The sequence below is a fragment of the Larus michahellis genome, chromosome 2 (genome assembly GCF_964199755.1).
Source record: "Larus michahellis chromosome 2, bLarMic1.1, whole genome shotgun sequence".
Classification (NCBI taxonomy): Eukaryota; Metazoa; Chordata; class Aves; order Charadriiformes; family Laridae; genus Larus; species Larus michahellis.
In genome coordinates, this window is record NC_133897.1 from 39,080,213 (window position 1) to 39,097,737 (window position 17,525).

The 17,525-nt window shown below is 39.5% G+C and overlaps 1 protein-coding gene across 2 annotated transcripts in view; it reads right to left on the reverse strand.

Annotated features, from left to right (window-relative positions):
- The window catches only part of SCRN1 (secernin 1), a 41,296-nt gene that overhangs the window by 7,509 nt on the left and 16,262 nt on the right, over window positions 1-17,525 (reverse strand). For both annotated transcript variants that reach the window (XR_012585509.1, XM_074574938.1), the window contains exons 3-5: window positions 10,416-10,597; window positions 3,977-4,179; window positions 825-1,019 (exon numbers count right to left, since the gene is read on the reverse strand). Coding sequence is in view for 1 of the 2 variants with exons in the window: in XM_074574938.1 (XP_074431039.1) it covers window positions 825-1,019; window positions 3,977-4,179; window positions 10,416-10,597 (580 nt within the window). In the remaining variant the exon portion in view is untranslated. The remainder of the gene's footprint in view (window positions 1-824; window positions 1,020-3,976; window positions 4,180-10,415; window positions 10,598-17,525) is intronic.

Here is a 17,525-nt window from a genome sequence, read left to right on the forward strand (position 1 = left end):
TCTACAGCCTTAGCAGGAACTCTGCATTGCAATAAATATTTCACCTCTACACTCCTCTTGACATTTGCCAATGCGTGAAAATACTAACAATCTATTAAATTCACATCTGCAGTAAATGGCTTTTTATAAAAAGATTAATTTGTACCATTTTTCACACATGACAGAGCAGATACAAGTCTGCCATGCACTGCTGCAGGCTGATCATTTCAGAGCTCTTTTGGCTAGCTCCAGTGAACTTAAGTTTTGGTCTGGAAATAAACCCTTCCTTGGACTGAAGGCAATTGGCACATTGTCTGTTACGGTAACTTTGTTCTGCTCAACAATGAAAAAGGGACTTCAGTTTGCAACTGACTACCATTGCTCTTCTTTAAACTATGACCTTAATTCCTTCCCCAAAAGCCTAAGCAAACCTCCCAAAATGCAGAATCCATTGAGCTTAAACTTTCATACATCAGGCCAACATTCATACATACAATTTCAGGCCATTTTAATTTGTTTTTTTAAATACTATTATTTTAGTAGTAGGTAGGGCCACTGTAATTACACCGAAGCACAAATGTAGTGGCACATCATGCACATCAGAACAACAATGAAGGACGTTATTTTATAATTGTAATCCTATTTCAAAACCTTAAACTTGAGGGGAACATTAAGGGCTTCATCCTTAATTGTGGCAAGTTTAGGGACAGTCTTCAGTTCTGGTCTTCCCTTCTACACGGTTTACGTGTAGAGGTGTTCTCCTCAGTCACATGTAGTTCTGGACAGAATGCTTGACAGGAGGCAGTAGCGACTAAAAATCCCACCGCACACACTTTGACACTTACCACCTTGCTTTTCTAGGCTCTCCTTGCCAGAACAGCAGACTAAATGGTCATCAGCAAGAGAGAACACTTCAGAAAAATTGAAGTCTGAGTCTCCGTTCCACCAGCCTTGACTTCTCACGTAATTCCTTAGTTCAGGATGCTCAGCATCAATTTTTGTAGTTAATGAAAGCTGATTGCAAATGCATTTCACCCCCTCTGTAGAAAGGGCCACATATTAAAAGAAAGCATTAATACATTTTTTTCTGGGAGAAGCTGGAAGGACAAGATAATTTCTATTAGGAAATAAATTAAACCATTGGTTAGGATGTATATTTGGCATGACTGCGTAACTACACATACACAGAATTACCAGCCACTGCAGGTTGCAGAAGTTTCTGTGCCCTGCTTAAGTATTTACACTGCCTTGGGATTAATAGTGCTATTTAGTCAGTAATACCAGTTTCACAATCTGTATTTCATACATTCTGACCATGAAGTAAGAGTGGTCTCCAAATGCCAAAGGCACCTGTCTGATCTTTTCTCCAATGGTGTATTCCACTGCCACAACAAGGCTTGAGGTCTGCCTTGATTTCAAAGTATATTTCAGCAAAGCTGCATTTAGTTTCATGACCCTTCTCTGCCCCTCAAAACTGAAAATTTAATTTGGAAAATGTTTTTAAAAGCTTACCAGTTGCTGTAAGCTTTGCAGTTGAAAAATAATTTTATTGCACGCAGGAAGATAAGTTCATATTAAACTTAATTTTAAATCTAAAATTTTAAGATGGCATGAAGTAAAAAGAAATTGTAAGTAACCTTCAGAGAATATGAAAGGTTTTTTTAATTTGCTTTTCTCAAAAATACCGCAGTGCTTATATCCATATATCTACAGCATGACTAACAGTGGCTGCTGCAGATACTCCTCAGAGAGAATAAAGCAAATGTGTTGGAAGCCAGGGAAAGAGCTGATAAAGTAGATCCGCAAACTAAAATAAAAACAGACTCTGGAATTTGGCACAAACTTTTTCTTAAACAGAAACCAAAGTAGTATTTGTGAAAGTTATTAATACTGCCTTCCACAAAAGTAAGCTTGCTTTTGTAATGTTTCATGTATGCAAATTAAATGAGTAACAACAGTAGGAAGTTCTGTGCATCGTTGTGCAAAAAAGTCACTGTCATTCAGTTCTGACTTATAGTAGGTCACTGCCAGTTTGTTCTGATTCACACTTTCAAACAGCATACCTGTCAGGGAATTTTTTCTTGAGTGACAGGAATATTTGTGTTCGTATCAAGCTAGGCGAGCCACTCCTTAAGAGCTCTTTAAATAGTGCATTTAGTAACTCACGTAAAATAATATTTCATTGTTTTGATCCCCCTCAAAAAATGAAAATTTATCAAGCAAATAAATTTTTCCACTCATACTGAAGAACAGTAATAGGAAGGATTTTAAAGTGTTTATCCTTAAATTACTGTCAGAGTGTTGCTTGATAAACATTCACTATAACCTTTACAGAACTGCAGCAGTAATATTAGAAACAGAACAACTCTGAGGACGGTGTCAGGAAAAAAAATGCCTTCACACTGGGGGATGACCCACTTTCCCTGTTTTAGCAGCATTTGTGCATTTATTTGAAAGCTTAAGAGGCATCCTTATGGTTGCAAAAAAGAACCCCCTGAACGAAGTATGAAATATAGAGTTCTTACATAGCCAGCAGCCTTTCCTCCTGGCAGCCTCAGCAGGCTGCAGGAGATGGAAACTACTCTATCTGCAGCTCACAGGGACCTCCCGAAGAGAAATGCGCTGGTAGAAATCAGAACAGAGCTGCAGTATCATTTCAAAAAGCTGCAAGCAGCAGATGAAGGCAACGCTATTTGCTGGGAAGAAGGACACGAAGGTTATGTATTGCTGATGCAGCTAAAAAGGATAAGTAAAAAGCACTGTTCTTCAGATGTCGGCCAGGTAGGTCAACAGAAGAAGGCAGGTTGTCACCGCATAATCCTAGGAACCCCAGGAGCCAGCTGTTTCCCAGGATTTAGATTTTATCAGGACAACATCATCAATCTTCCCTTCTCTATGTTTGGTATCTGTTGTGCTAGAAAACTTCCTCCATCTTGTAGGTATCTTTAAAATGCAAGCTTTGCTTGGTAAAACAACATCTCTGCTAAGGTAAGCTGATTCACATTGGATGGCATGAACTGACAATAGGCCATCACACAACATTACACAGCCTGGTGTTATTTCTTTGTATTTTCAACAAACCTCCCTCCTCCCCGTATCTGCTATCTCCTACCTTTCAGTGAAGGGGAAACAAAAAGAGAATTGAACAGATCTGTCATATCTCAAAGCACAGATGATAAAAATCCTCTTAAATTACCTTAATTTTTAATTCATTCAAATGTGAGAAGATTTTAAAAAGCTCTATTCGTATGAAAATAAAAATCCCTTCAAAACTAAAAACAACAACTGAGAATAAATTAAATATACGCCTTAGACAATAGTATTGTATTAAGGCAGCACATATTTGCTGGCAAAGTTTTATTAAAAGTTCCGCCACCAAGCCAGCGAAATCTGTAAGTTAGTTTGGCAGCTCCAGCTTCACACATACAGAAAAAGAAACCACCTGCAAGTTTAAAGAGCAGAAAAGTATTGTTTTGCAGTATCAGATAAGAAAAGGGGATATGAGGGGACTGTATCTGTTGCAGTAAAGCAATGAGCAGCAGCCCATTCAATCTACCACCTAACACAGGCTCTTTTCTCAAAGCTATTGATGCTTATCCTTCCCTCTTAATATTTTAGATTTGTAAGTAAAACTTTGGGCTTTAACTCCATCAAAAAAAAAAAAAACAGTTGACACATTTCAAATAGTAAATAAATCTGGCAACATACAACACTTACCAAAGATAAAAAATTAAACATTATGATTAATACATAGCTTAAGTATACAGGTAACAATCTCCAGCTTCACAGAAAATGCTAAGTTACACCAGCCAATGCAAATCAACATTTAAAAAAATAAGAGTAGTAAAAATACAGAAGGTTAAAATCGATGATTTAATCAAACACTTGCATAAATTAGTCACTTATTTAAACTCAGTGACTTTAAGACCAATTCTTCCAAGACAATTCTTTGCAGCTATTTATAGTAAGAGAGGTTTCCTGTGAGTGATAAACTGACCTGTGATTTTTTCTGCTGCCCAGTACTTTCCAGAAGTCTCCAGTATCCAGGCTTCATTTCTATCCACAATCAAAAATGCACTTTGGAAAGTATGGCATGAACTCCCATCTTCGTAATAATTTCCACCTTGTCCATGCTCTTCCAACAGAGCAACTATTACATCCAATGCTTCTTTAGCCGTTGCACCTCTTTCTAGGCCAAGCCTAAAAGAAAAGGGTAACACAGGGATTCAGACAGACATGTAACAGTGAGGTGTCCAGAAGTTATTCATTTTAAACATTAGCACTGATTTGGTTCTAAAATACCGAAGTGCGAGGTATGCCCAGTGTAAGAATCCTTGCTTTAATGAGTTACTAGAATTACCAGATGAGATATTATTTGTTTGAAGTCTTTCTACATTGGTTCTTTATTCTCAAGCCTATCATAGTTGGGTTTTAGTTTGTTTTTTTTTTTTTTTTAAAAAGAGTCCAATTACCAACCAATGGCCTCAATTGCACTGTAAACATGCAACGTTCTATCTTCTTCCCCGCCAAGCGGAATGAATTTGAAGGACAATTTGCAAAGGTCTTTTTAAAGTAACAGTTGTATGCAAGTTTACTTTTCTGTACAGAAGAGTGGGAAATTGCAAATTAATATTACCAGAGATCAAAAAATGGTAGGAGTATTCAGTATTTCAATATCTCTACAAACTCTCTTTCCCAGTGCTCCGATATCTAATTGGCCACAGAAACTAGATGTATGTTATCCCTTGATGCATATTGCACGCTATAGACAGAAGCATTTGTGCACAGTCACACTTCAGTGTTCCTGCAGAGGCTTCCCTCCAAAAAAAACATTTAACAATTAAACACCAGACACAGCTTTTGTCTGAATTGAAAGTAACCATATGTCTAAACCAATATGATTTTTAAAGGAAGTTTGAGCAAAGCAAGGGTTATTTTAGGGAAAAGTAAACTGAGGCGTGTTACAAAATTGTATGGAATGATTGCATCCTGCCTTGAATAAATGGGATTAAATAATCTGGGATTAAATAATCCCTTGAGATAATTTACAGCCCTAATCAAGTCAACAACGAAAGCAGTAACCAGAAGAGTCCAAATCAGACCCGTAAACGATTCCACTGGTTCCAAAATGCAATTACTGGAAACAAGGAAATTATTTTAAACAGCAGCATATCCATGCCTCCATCCTTTTGGAGAGTTACCTGGATCAGTCCAAAATTTCCTTCTGTTGGTTATGTCACCTTAATATTCTGACTTTCTCTACTAGCTCTATGGACAAAGTTATTTTGACTGATGGCTAGTTCCAAGAAATTCACCTTTTAAATTTAAGTACTATGCTAGCCCTTTTTCATTTCCCTGGAAATCATATGACAAGAAAACACTACTTTCTCTTTCTTAAAAACTAGAGTACACATATCAAGTCCTGATAACTTGAATATAAATTCATTGATCTAAATACTTTGCAACCTGATCTCCACACTGGGCCTGCTTTGTTAAATAGTTGGGCACTATTAGCCTTTTTTTAGGCTGAATTAGTGAAAGCAGTGTTTTCATCTCTCTGAGAAGCATCTATTTATCACTTAGTGGCAAAAGAGAGCCAACAAGAATTTTAGATTCTAACTTATAGTGACAAAGTCTTTCCCTCTCGTCTTGTTTATCTTATTAGCTGAAACTTGTTTCGCATTGTTTTCTCTGCTTTTAGTCCCTATGCATTTTATGTTATTCCTTCATTCTTTTCATCAGTGGTGCAATCGCTTTTTCAGAGCAATACAGAGATGCCGGTCTTAGCACATACCACGGACATCATTCAAAAACCAGTCCAAAAGCATGTCTTATTTATTCCCTAAGAACAACTCCAAGAGCTGTCACTGCCACGGGTAAATGAAAGGGCTGAGAACTACCTTGATGAACATATAGTCACTAGATCCAATGATAATCTACTCCCTTCTCCCCAATTTATGAGCAAAAGGTTATACTTAGATCAAAATCTAGCAAGAGACATAACGTCATGTTAAAACTTTTAATAATGCCTCCCTGAAAGTTTCCTTCTGAGATGGCTGTAGTCTAGATTTCTCTATCAAAACTACAGCAGAGATTCAGGCTGAAGTAGTATCTTTTAGATCATTTTTTTGTAAATGGTTCCAGTGTTACATTTATTTTCATTTAACAAAGGCCTAGGCTCTGCTCCTGTTTGGGTGCTCCTATCTGTCAGTCACAAGGGACAGCAAAAAACAAAGAAAACAAAAAACCCACCCTACACAACCACCATACAGCTCATCTCCACAAAACTATAGTGGAGCATCAGTGTCGTGGGTAACCGCAGCATAACCCTCCCACTAACACATTTTGGAGTACCCTTCAAGACAAGCTGAAAGAAAAGTTCTAAGTCACTTCACCCACAGATGAGAGCTTGAATTATTCATTAAGAAAATTTCAGTGACTTAGTACAATCCACTGCCTCAGCACCTCCAATGTGCTATCACAGCATACTATAGCCTTGTCAAAACAACATTATCTTAAGCTTTTCAACATCACATATCAGTTACAGTTGCAGACTTTCCAAATGAACTAACTAACATACATGATGATGACATTCTACTTTATTCAGTTTTGATGTCTCTAAGGAAAGAAATCAGTAAACAAATTAATACCCTTTTAAAGAGCATTCTTGACTCCCTGCCAAGACTGGCATCTCTGTGTGGCTCTGAAAAAGCGACTGCACCAGCAAATTAAAAGAACAAAGAAATAATACAAACACACAAGGATTAAAAATTAAGACAACAATGCAAAAATAAGGTTGTATTTTACAAGTTTCTTCATATATACCTTTTGTATGATAACGTTGCCCTGTTCTAACTGTATCAGCATAAGCAAAACAGTACGCCACCTCTTCATATGAATGTACTTCCCTAAGTATACAGGTGCTTTATAGAGGCAACTGTGCCTCAAAAACAAACACAACTTCACCATACACTGAGGAATATCTGATAAGCTAATCAACGCGGCAATACTGGTGCAGCTTTCACAGACCAGCTTTTGAATAAATCCCTAGAACAGAAAAGAAGCATTTCTTAGGAATTTATGCTGGAACCTGTTTTTTCACATTTTTTTCTGTCTGTTGTGACTAGGTTCACGTTATCCATTTAAATAAACTCGGATAGGGACAAGCATGTGCGGATTAGGACCAACTTCTACCCCTCAAGTCAATCACACAAACTTTATTAATTTCTTAAGAATCATTCATGTGTTCTGACATGCTGCAATACACTATCAAGCTACACAAATCTGTAGATGTCTGCCTTAATCCTCAGATACAGCAGTATACCAGGTAACTATACTACAGTATACCAGGTAACACAGTTTTCAGCCATTAAGCCAGCAGCCAGTTACTAAACAAGCTAAAAACTTTGTGAAAGACATCTTTACTGACATCCATTGTGATCTTTATTGAAAAAAAACCACTTTGTCTATGAGGTTAAGGGATGAATTTTCAGTTTCCTATTTCAACAACAAAACATGCTGACTTCAGAATTATACTACCCTGCTGAAAGATGCCTCTGGCCTGTTTAATGCAATGTGCTCTCACAACACCCATCTACAGCCTTTGCCCATGTTAGCTGACTTTTAAATCCTAACTGAAGAGTGACAATTCCAGATGAGTTCAAAGAAAGCGGAAGCCTCCTCTATGGAAAAAGAGTGATCACTTTAAGAGAATGTAGAAGCAAACTCTTAAGGGAGCCCAAGCATTCAGGCAAAATTTAATTCTACTACCTATGACATTCCCAGGTTGATAACTCTTATGCCTGCTCTGAAGAACATGTTTTCATAAACCTTTTAGCTTCTTTTGCAAGCAGCTAGTCATACATGCACACACAGAATGTCTGTCTCCATCCTTCAGCTAAGATCTGACACAGATGCAGAAGTCCAACATATACATAGGTGTGAGAAGAATTTGGCCAGCAGAAATGTGCATTTCTTAATCAGGCTTAAAACGCCTCAGTTTATTTTTATTCCAATAAATCCTGAGCAGTAGAATTAGTCTGTTCTGCAGATGGGTAAAAAGAGGCAGAGCTGGTGCCAGCTGCTTCACTGCAGCCTATATGATTGATTTTGTGCTTGGTGGCTCTCTATTCTATGAGGTGATCCAAAACAGACAAGCATAATGCAACTGGCCAAGTCTTCACAGTAAGAGAAGGAATCATTTTGGGCTGGAACAAGAGGCAGATGGTAGTCTGCAACACATCTCTAGTTCTTGCCTGAAGCACTCTCTGCATTTGAGCTACAGTCAATTTCTTACAAAGAGAAGAAGGAAGAGAGGGTGGGTAATATCTACAGGTGATGATCACTCCTAGTTTACAACCAGTTTTTCCTTATTTTGATACCTCCTGATTCACTAGTGTGGGTAAATCTAGAGCTGCTGGATGACATACATATTTGAATGCTCAACAGTTACTTTGACCCTGCAATAACTGAGACCAAAATAAGCAGAGCTCTGCATCTAAACCAATGGTTTGTTAAAGTTTCAAAAGGATGGCAGTAGGAGGGAAAAAATAAAGGTGAAGCTTGGAAAGTCACCTAACATATCCCTTTTATTGACAAAAAGGACTGTTGTGGTTTAACCCTAGCCAACAATTAAGCTCCACGCAGCCGCTCACTCACACCACACACACACTGCCCCCACCCAGTGGGATGGGGGAAAGAATCGGAAGAGTAAAAGTGAGAAAACTCATGGGTTGAGATAAAGACAATTTAATAAGTAAAGCAAAACCTGAGCACGCAAGCAAAGCAAAACTAGGAATTAATTCACTAATTTGTATTGTCAGGCAGGTGTTCAGCCATCTCCAGGAAAGTGAGGCTCCACCACATGTAATGGTTACTCAGGAAGACAAAACGCCATCACTCCAAACATTCCCGCCTTCGTTCTTCTTCCCCCAGCTTTTAAGAAGCTACCTTTTCTTAGAAGAGCCCCCGAGTCTATTCAGTCTCCCTTGACGCAATTAAACTCACTAGTCCTCCTAGGTATAGCTTCTCCACAGATTCCTTCAGTAATACAGAGCTTAGAGAAAATACCAAAGAAAAACGTAACACCAATTCCCTCCTGATTTTCTCATTGGTCAGATCCTATAAATCTCTGATGATATTTCCCATTTCCACTGCATTCTTTCCAACTGGCTTACATTCCTCTTGATTTTTGGTAGCTGGAAACAGATACTGTATTTCTGCAGAGACATTGTTAGAGAACATTTACAATTACAGTTTCAGGCAGCTATACACCTAACAACAATTTCATCTAACTCGTGCTTCCCAGCTTGCTTATGAGAATACCTTCTAAGGTTTTAATACCCTTTTAAAAGTCAAGGTATCCATTTCCTAGCCTCTATCCATAATATTTGTTAACTCATTACAGGAGTAAAGTAGTAGAATGGTGAAAGGATTCTTCTTGACTAACAGTTACTATTGCACATTTATCAACTCCTTGATATTTAAGTGGGTTTTCTCCCCTTCAGGAACTGAGGTTAGGTGGTTTATAACAACAACTCTTTTTAACTCTATGAAGTATTGCCACAAAATTTAACCTTTTCCAGTCATCCAGAACTTCTCCCATCTTTCACTAGTTCTCAAGAAAAATGAAAATTCACCTGAAACTGGTTCAGCCTGCTCATTAAGTACCCTATGGCAAATTCCAGTAGGATCACTGGGTCTAACATTGATTTGCTTAAGTAAGCAGTTGCTATCCTGTTCCATAACTAAAATGAGTCCATTTGCTCCCTTTTTCTTTGTAACACGTTTGCACCATGTTCTCGTATTCTTTTATTTTCAGCTGTCTTTCCCCATCCAACTCTCCTTTAAATTCTTCTTACTACAACATCAGCATGCAGGTTGAGACTTACAGTGCAGCACAAGCCTTTTCGGCAGATAGCCTTAAATGAACAGACTTACAGGAGTTTGTTTGCCAGCATTTAAATAAGTGCGATGGTTTGCAGTGGTATGCATGGGCTGAAGTGAGACATAGTAGTTTGTTTATGCCTACAATTGGCTGTAAGCCCAGGATAAGCTTTTTAGGTCAGAGTAGGCTGTTGTAAAGCGGGGGAGAAGGAAGGACACACCAGCCATCTGATGTTACAAATTAGTTAGCAGTTCCTTACTAACAATGTAATCTTTTCTCCTCCTGTCAGAAGACCCACTGCCAGACTGTAGCGTAGGTAGACAAGGTAGGTTTAATGAACTCACATTAGGCTGGTACATATTTGCTAGCCATATTCAAATTCCAAGCATTTTAAGTGTTAACTCAGCTGTGTCTGCAGTTCCGGCTAGACAGATCTCCTACTTATATTGTTTTAAATTCTCTTAATGCCAATAGACAAAGCTGTTAGCCAGTATCATCATCTAAACCTTTGCTGTTTGAAAGGCTGGTCACCGCTCGGCAAGCCACCCACCTGACAAGATCCATTCCAAGCAAGGCTTCAGATTCAGAAGCTGGTTCTCTGGTCACGACGGCTTCATTAGCTACACAGACTCCATGCTCGTTAGCTCCCATTTCTGCCCCCCAAAGCCAAGAGGGCCTGCTCAACACAACAGCATGAGTCTTCGGCACCTGCTCAATCTCAATATATGTGCACTGCAGAGAGAGCAGGAAGAGAAAAAAGCAAAGCAATTGCAAGCACTTTATCTAATGCTGTGACTGAAGTAACACAAGATTTCAATTAGGATGATTAATTAATTAACACAATTAACACAAGACTTTATAAGGAAGAAATTCTTTACTGTGAGGGTGGTGAGGCACTGGAACAGGTTGCCCAGGGAAGCTGTGGATGCCCCATCCCTGGAAGTGTTCAAGGCCAGGCTGGATGGGGCTTTGAGCAGCCTGGTCTAGTGGGAGGTGTCCCTGCCCATGGCAGGGGCGTTGGAACTAGGTGATCTTTAAGGTCCCTTCCAACCCAAACCATTCTGTGATTCAATGTACAGACAGGATACAGGTTATTTAAAAAAAAACAAAACAACATGTCCTTTGTATAAGTGGGGATTTTGTTTTGTAAACAACATTTAACTGTCATGTTTGAACCTGTATATCCTTATATTGCAAAAGTCTGGGAAAATACATCTCTCTTGGTCATTGCTTCAAAGAGTCAAGCAGAACCCTAGTGCTAGAATCGGTGGAAAGCAGCACTAGACAGACCGTACTGTTACGGTGAAGAACCACAGATCATTTTTGTACATAGTAACAACATCAAACCATTCTACCATCTCAGCTGAGCACAATCTCCAGTACTTAAGTACATAGTGTAACAATGCTAACTGGGCAAAGTACATTAAAAGGCTTTCCCCTCTTCCTTGCTGCCTCCAGGACTGAGACTGCTGGTAGAAAGAAGAAAGAAAAAAATCAAGACTTGAAAAGATTCAGTGGAATTCTTTGATAAACAGTCACAGGAAACAAAACAGAGGCATTATTTTTGCTTAAAACTGATGTTTCTTCTATTTTAAATGGTCTGCTGTAATCAGAGGTCTGTAGATGTACTCTGATAAGTCAGAGATACAGAGTAACGTTGCGGAGAAGTTATTGAGACTGCAAGGAAGAAAGAAATTATATGTTATCTTTCAAATATATTTACTTTTCCCTTGTTCTAGGACATAAAAACAAGCACGGTTTTCCCAGACAGCACAGAAGAGAGTTTGATCCAACATTAGATTATTGGCTTGACCAAGCCAAAGGAATGGGCTTTACATTTTACTACTGAGGTCACATGAAGTTCTTCAAGGACCAAACTCCACAGAATTATCTTTTGAGGAGACTGAAGCTGTCTGTGGTATTTAAGAGACAGCTCTTAGTGTACAGCATTCCTGTCGTAACATCTTCCTTGTAGGACGTAATCTGCAACATTTTTCTGAAGGAACATTTGGTCAGACATGTCAAAGTGCGCAGGATGAGCAGAATGGACTTGTGGACTGAAAACTGTTTGCCATTAAAATAAATGCTCTGTCTAAATTAAAACCTAAACCCAAAGGAATCAGTCCAAGATTAGTAGCAGTGAGAAGCCACTTTTTTCCTAAACCGTCTTTCCCCCCCTCTAAGAATTACACAGTGTGATCATCTTCAGCCTCCACTCTTGAGCAATGATTTTTACAGTAAAAGTTAGTCTAGCATGCAATTAAAATATATTACAGACCATCTTTGATCAGAAATGGCATTTTTAGAGTTCTTCACTCTGACCATGCGCAGAGGACACCAGAAATGAGCTTGTAACCTTCATTAAGAACTGGGTCTGAACAGGTCAAACTGTCACCTTTCTATAAAACCAGGAAAATTATAGGTGAAATAAGAGGATGATTTCTCACAGAGAACATATGATTTTAAAAAAACAAGGGGGGGGGGGGGGGGGACGACAGACGACAGGATAGAGTAGAGACATGCTTCCCTTTTCCTTTCTGCTGCATGCTTCGTTTTGATTTTTGGCTTAGGCAATAAGTTCCCAGTAGGAACTTATCTACTGTATTTGTTGGAAAAAATCCCTAATATTTGATGAAGCTGTTTGACCAAATTGCTTATGTAGTAATACACTATGATTTCATAGAGGCAGATTCCTCACCTATTGAGGTGCAACAACAATTGTCACTGCCAGGAGCTAATATCCAACTAATAAAACCACTTTATACAGTTCACCCTTTGTTTCATTTTCTAACCAAGCCGTGCCAGAGCAGACATTTCTTATCAAGACTCCCCCTTCTCCATATGAGCTGTCAGCAAGCAAATCTCATTTTTGACATTCCGTGCAGCTTGTTTTTTTAGAGCTTTAGGTCAGTGCTGTTTGGATAAGCACTTAATGCGTGTGTGTGAGTGAACAGAGAATAACTATATTTCCTGAATACGCAAAGGAGGAGATGCAGCAGCAGGAAAAGGGGTTGGGTCAAGCACCTTCCCACACATCATGTGAAGACCAGAGCAGCTATCAGGAGACAGGTCTGAAGTCAGGCAGACACCAAGCCCTGCACAGCACAAGTCTTGGCTCCCTACAGTCTCACAGGTGGTCAGCTAGCTGGACTCATCCTGCAGAGCCATCCAGGACATGAACCTTCTCAATTCTGCAGCAGAAAGACTTCAGTATTCCATAAACCCCCACTTGCATAAGCATTCTCTAGCTGAATAGCCCTATTATACAAGTTTGCTTACACTGACGCTTTGATTTTCTAGAAGGAAAAATGATGAAAACACTCTGATGATTTTCTCTGCAAAACATATTCTGGCTATCCTTGCTACCAAATGCTTATTACTTGGGGCCTCATTCCAAAACCAAGCATTTCCAAAGCTGCTATTCATTATGAAGATTTTATTGACAATGGTAGCAGTCAAGAAAGGGGAAAGAGGAAGTTTTTAGCTCCTGCTCCAAGGATCCAGACCATTCTGAAAAAAAGTGCTTTTGCTTTGTAACTATGTAATCAGGGGACAAAAAACATCCAGAGGCGTCTCTACACACCTTAGAATACAGCCATCCCCTCCTATATTGCTGCTTTATGATCCCCAGTCAAATGACAAATGAACATGGACCATATTTTCACATTATTTTCAGCTCCCATATGATAACTCACGTACGTAGACAACGTTCAAGCCTTCTTTATATAAATTGCTTTAGAAGACCTAAATAATAGAAAACTATTCCAATCTGACAGCAGCTGACTGGCCTTGTAAAACTACCGTCGACTTGATTCTTGTTCAACAATCCTTTGCCATGGTTATTGACAGTGATGAAAAGCCTTCATGAGATTTTACCTTCCCATTAGAATTATTTACTCCAGTAAGCAGAAAAGTAGGCACTCAATAGGACTAGTGTATTAAGGCAAGCATTTGGTTCATATTTATTAATAATAGGTATGAGCTTCTCAAAAAAATAGGCTCCAGATATGACAATAGATTATTAATTGTAAACATAAACCTCTCGCTCTTCATAACTCTTACCACTAACACCCTTAAAGTAACATCAGACAAATCTTTTCCAGATCAAAGAATGTTTTCACACAGAAAACAGAGGAACCGGGCTATCTACTTGTAGCCATGACACATCAATCGTAAAGGTAGGTCAACTAAAGCCAACGCTGGATTTGCAGCACAGCAAACCCTTGCTACCTTTCAGTGGCCAGTCCAGCCCAAACCACGACATCCACACAAATCAGAACATATGCTTGTAACAGCTCAGACTCAGAAGGAAATACTGGGGGAAAGACAACACTATCCACCAAAAAAACCTCACTGGCCACGAGATCTCTAGAAATGGGAGCTCAGATAATGACAAGATTTCAAAAGCTGGCACAAACCACAACCTCCCTGTCCTCTCTCCTCCACCCCATCGATCTGGCAAATCCCTCCAGCACAACAGCATAGCAGCTTGCTCTACTGAGAGCCATGCCAAACAAAATAGATATAAGGTACTACTGAGATTCTGCTTGTTTCCAACCCTGTCTTTAAAATTCCTGAAGCATCCAGCCTCAGAGTTTTCTAACACTAACATTTTTCTTTGAGTATGAATGCTAAAAACAGAACAATACTGACACATTTGGTGGCAAAGGCTGCGAGTGAGTGGTGTCAGGCTCCATTGATTTGCCAGAACTCCAGCCCTGCAAGCAGCATAACTGGCACCATGCCCTGTGACAGTAAATTCCCATCAGGAAATATAAAAGTAAAGAACAGAGACTTCACATACAAGAGATGCAGCCAACAACTTTAAAGAGAATTAAGCAGGCTGGAAACTAATGACGTTTCTTTTATTTCACTTACAGTATCAAGAAAAGAATCTTATCAAGGCAGTTCTAAGTATAGTACAAGGCACAAATGTACCTCCTACGCTAGCTAGGGCATGCAGATATGTTGGATGTATTCCAAAACCAGACACAACAGTCATAAGCACAAGAGATTTCTTCTTTCATTAATGAAAAGAAACTATTGTGCAGCCTCTACTGTACTCAGGCTGCAGAAGCCTGATTCCTAGCACTGTCAGTCAGGTCATTATGAAACATCAATGAAATCACATGGGCTTCAGCCCTGGAAAACAAAGGCAATAGTCAGGGAATGCTTTAGAAAAAAAAAATATCTCTGAAGAAAGGCCACAAGAGTCTAGATTACAGAAGAGATTCCCCAACACCACCCCCTCATCAGATCCAGGCTCTAACTTGGCATTAACTCTTTGCTTAATCACTTCAAGCACTGCTGTACCATAGCACATATTTGAAAGTAGGCAAAATATCTGTTGCCTACAGTAACTCAAGAAGTTGCACCATGGCTGCTTTTGAACCCTCCCAAAAAAAGGAATGGCAAAAATGCGATGAGGCAGTCTTGAATCCTGCTGCCTCCACAGCCATCAAGACTGACAGCCTGGTTGGAACTGTCTAGAGAGATGATTCCACAGGTGACATGGGCTACCTGGGTCCTCCCATCATGGTGAAGTAGAGGACTGGAAAGCTAGATGCATAGCTGTTCAAGAAAGCCCCTCAGACCCATCTGCTGTAGATGTGCCTAACAGAATGTGTTTTTACCGAAAAATCTTTTGCTGTGTATTTACAGGAACAAATGCTCAAAGTAGTGGGAATAACCAATCTCTGGAAAGAGATACATGCAAGCAGCAGCACGCCATACAGAAGATGTGGCTAGCTGATGCAGTTACCACTGCTTACTTATGCACTAAGCAGCACTAAGCATACAGTGGAAGACACCTGGATGACTTTACAACACCCATTAAGCACAGCCATGACATCTTTTACTAGCAGCAAAACCATTGTGCTGCAGTGGAGGGGACAGCCATACATACATTGCCCCTTGCTGTTTCTATTCATTTCAACCAGTAACTGTAAAATTAATTTGAAACTGTATGCCTCTGATCTCTATCAGTGTAATATATCTTGAAGACTAAGGATGATCGATTTTATTCTAGAAGAGAATTAGAGAAGCTAGAAAAAGCCAAACAGTTCCTCTGTCAAAAAGCAGAACTACACACCCCCTGACCTACTCTATCAAGCCGCCAAGGAGCCTCAGGCATGTGAGACACAGTATGGAGATGTGCTCAACAAAATGAAATACAAAAATCTTTAAACAAACGAAACATCACAAAGTGCAGCAAGGTACCCAAGGCTGAGAACACTCTGTGGATACACTATATGTCAGAGTTGATTTTGCAGTCAAGAACTCACCTCTTGTTTTTTAAGTTACAAATCTAGCAGTCTCCCAGGTGATGAGCAAAAGTGAAACTGAAATATAGATGAAGCTTATTCATTTAATTTTCTTAAACAGTAAGAAACAGACTTCAAAGAAGTCACAAAAAGCCCATCACAGAGATATCCTTTGAAGTCACAGACAGCCTAGGACTGATTTCTTTGCTTGGCCACTTTGAAATACCTGCTAACACATCTGTTTTGCCACAAGCAAACAGTTTGGGGTCAAGACCAGATAGTTGGAGTGCTGGAATTGTGTGGGGCAAAAACTGCCCACTCCTCTTCCTCTCTGCTCCCATTAAAAAAAAAAAATTAAAGAGATTAAGAAAAAAAATAATTCAAACTAACCAATTTTGCTTTGGTAACAGAAGGGAGCAAAGAAGCAGTGCTCCTACAGTAAAAACAGAGGCTTTGAGGGCAGAAACATACAAGAGATTATGGCTTCTACCTCTGCGCTGCTGCTGGTTCATGCATCATGTTACAAAGCAAAGGTAAACACATTAGTTTAAAGGCCACTGGCCTGCAATGGAGCAGAAGAGAGAAAAAGCTCACATTAGCCAAGCAATAGGCTCCACTGAAGGCAGCAACCAGTTTCTCTCTTTAATTAGTTGCTCTCTGCCTGCATGGTGCCTCTCCTCTATCTCTGTGCAAAGTCTAAAGGTAAGCTTAAACAAGGTGGCTTGAGGTAAGCCATCTGACTGCATGTGTCATGAGATAGGCTGCTTACACAGCCAGTTATCAGGTCTCAGCTGAGAGGCAAGAAGCAGCAGCTTCCTGAACTATCACTGAATTGTAAGCCTTTAGACTACAACCTTTTTTATCTACATAGAGTAAACGAAAAGTTTCATCATGGGCACAAACACCGCTGTGTTTCATCAAAGTTTCCTACTAGCGCTTACCTATGGAGGTATCATAGTGGGAATGCCCAGGTTCAAGCTCACAGTTGCAGTAACATGACCATAAGTGTGGCACTGTCAATCTGATCTGGAGGCTTCCCAAAGAGCAAATTCTCAGTAGATTGGACTGCTGCTTGGCTTCTGTTACCAGATTCTGAACATCTTACCCCCGGATACAAAGCAGATAAGCCAAACAGCTGGCATAACAGAGAATCAAAATATACCAGAACTAAACTGCGGCACTGGCCCAGTGCCTGGTAATCATGTTACAAATACCAGAATTAAGACACCTCCAGGTAATACAAAGCCAACTTTAATACAGTCAAATATACTTTCTAAGCTTCATACCTATCTTGCAACACCAGACAGAAACCCCTCAGTTAGCTTCAGGTGAGTTATGTCTGTAGTGCTCAGACGAACGCACAGCAAGAAAATCTTACTGCTCCTCTGAAAACTCAG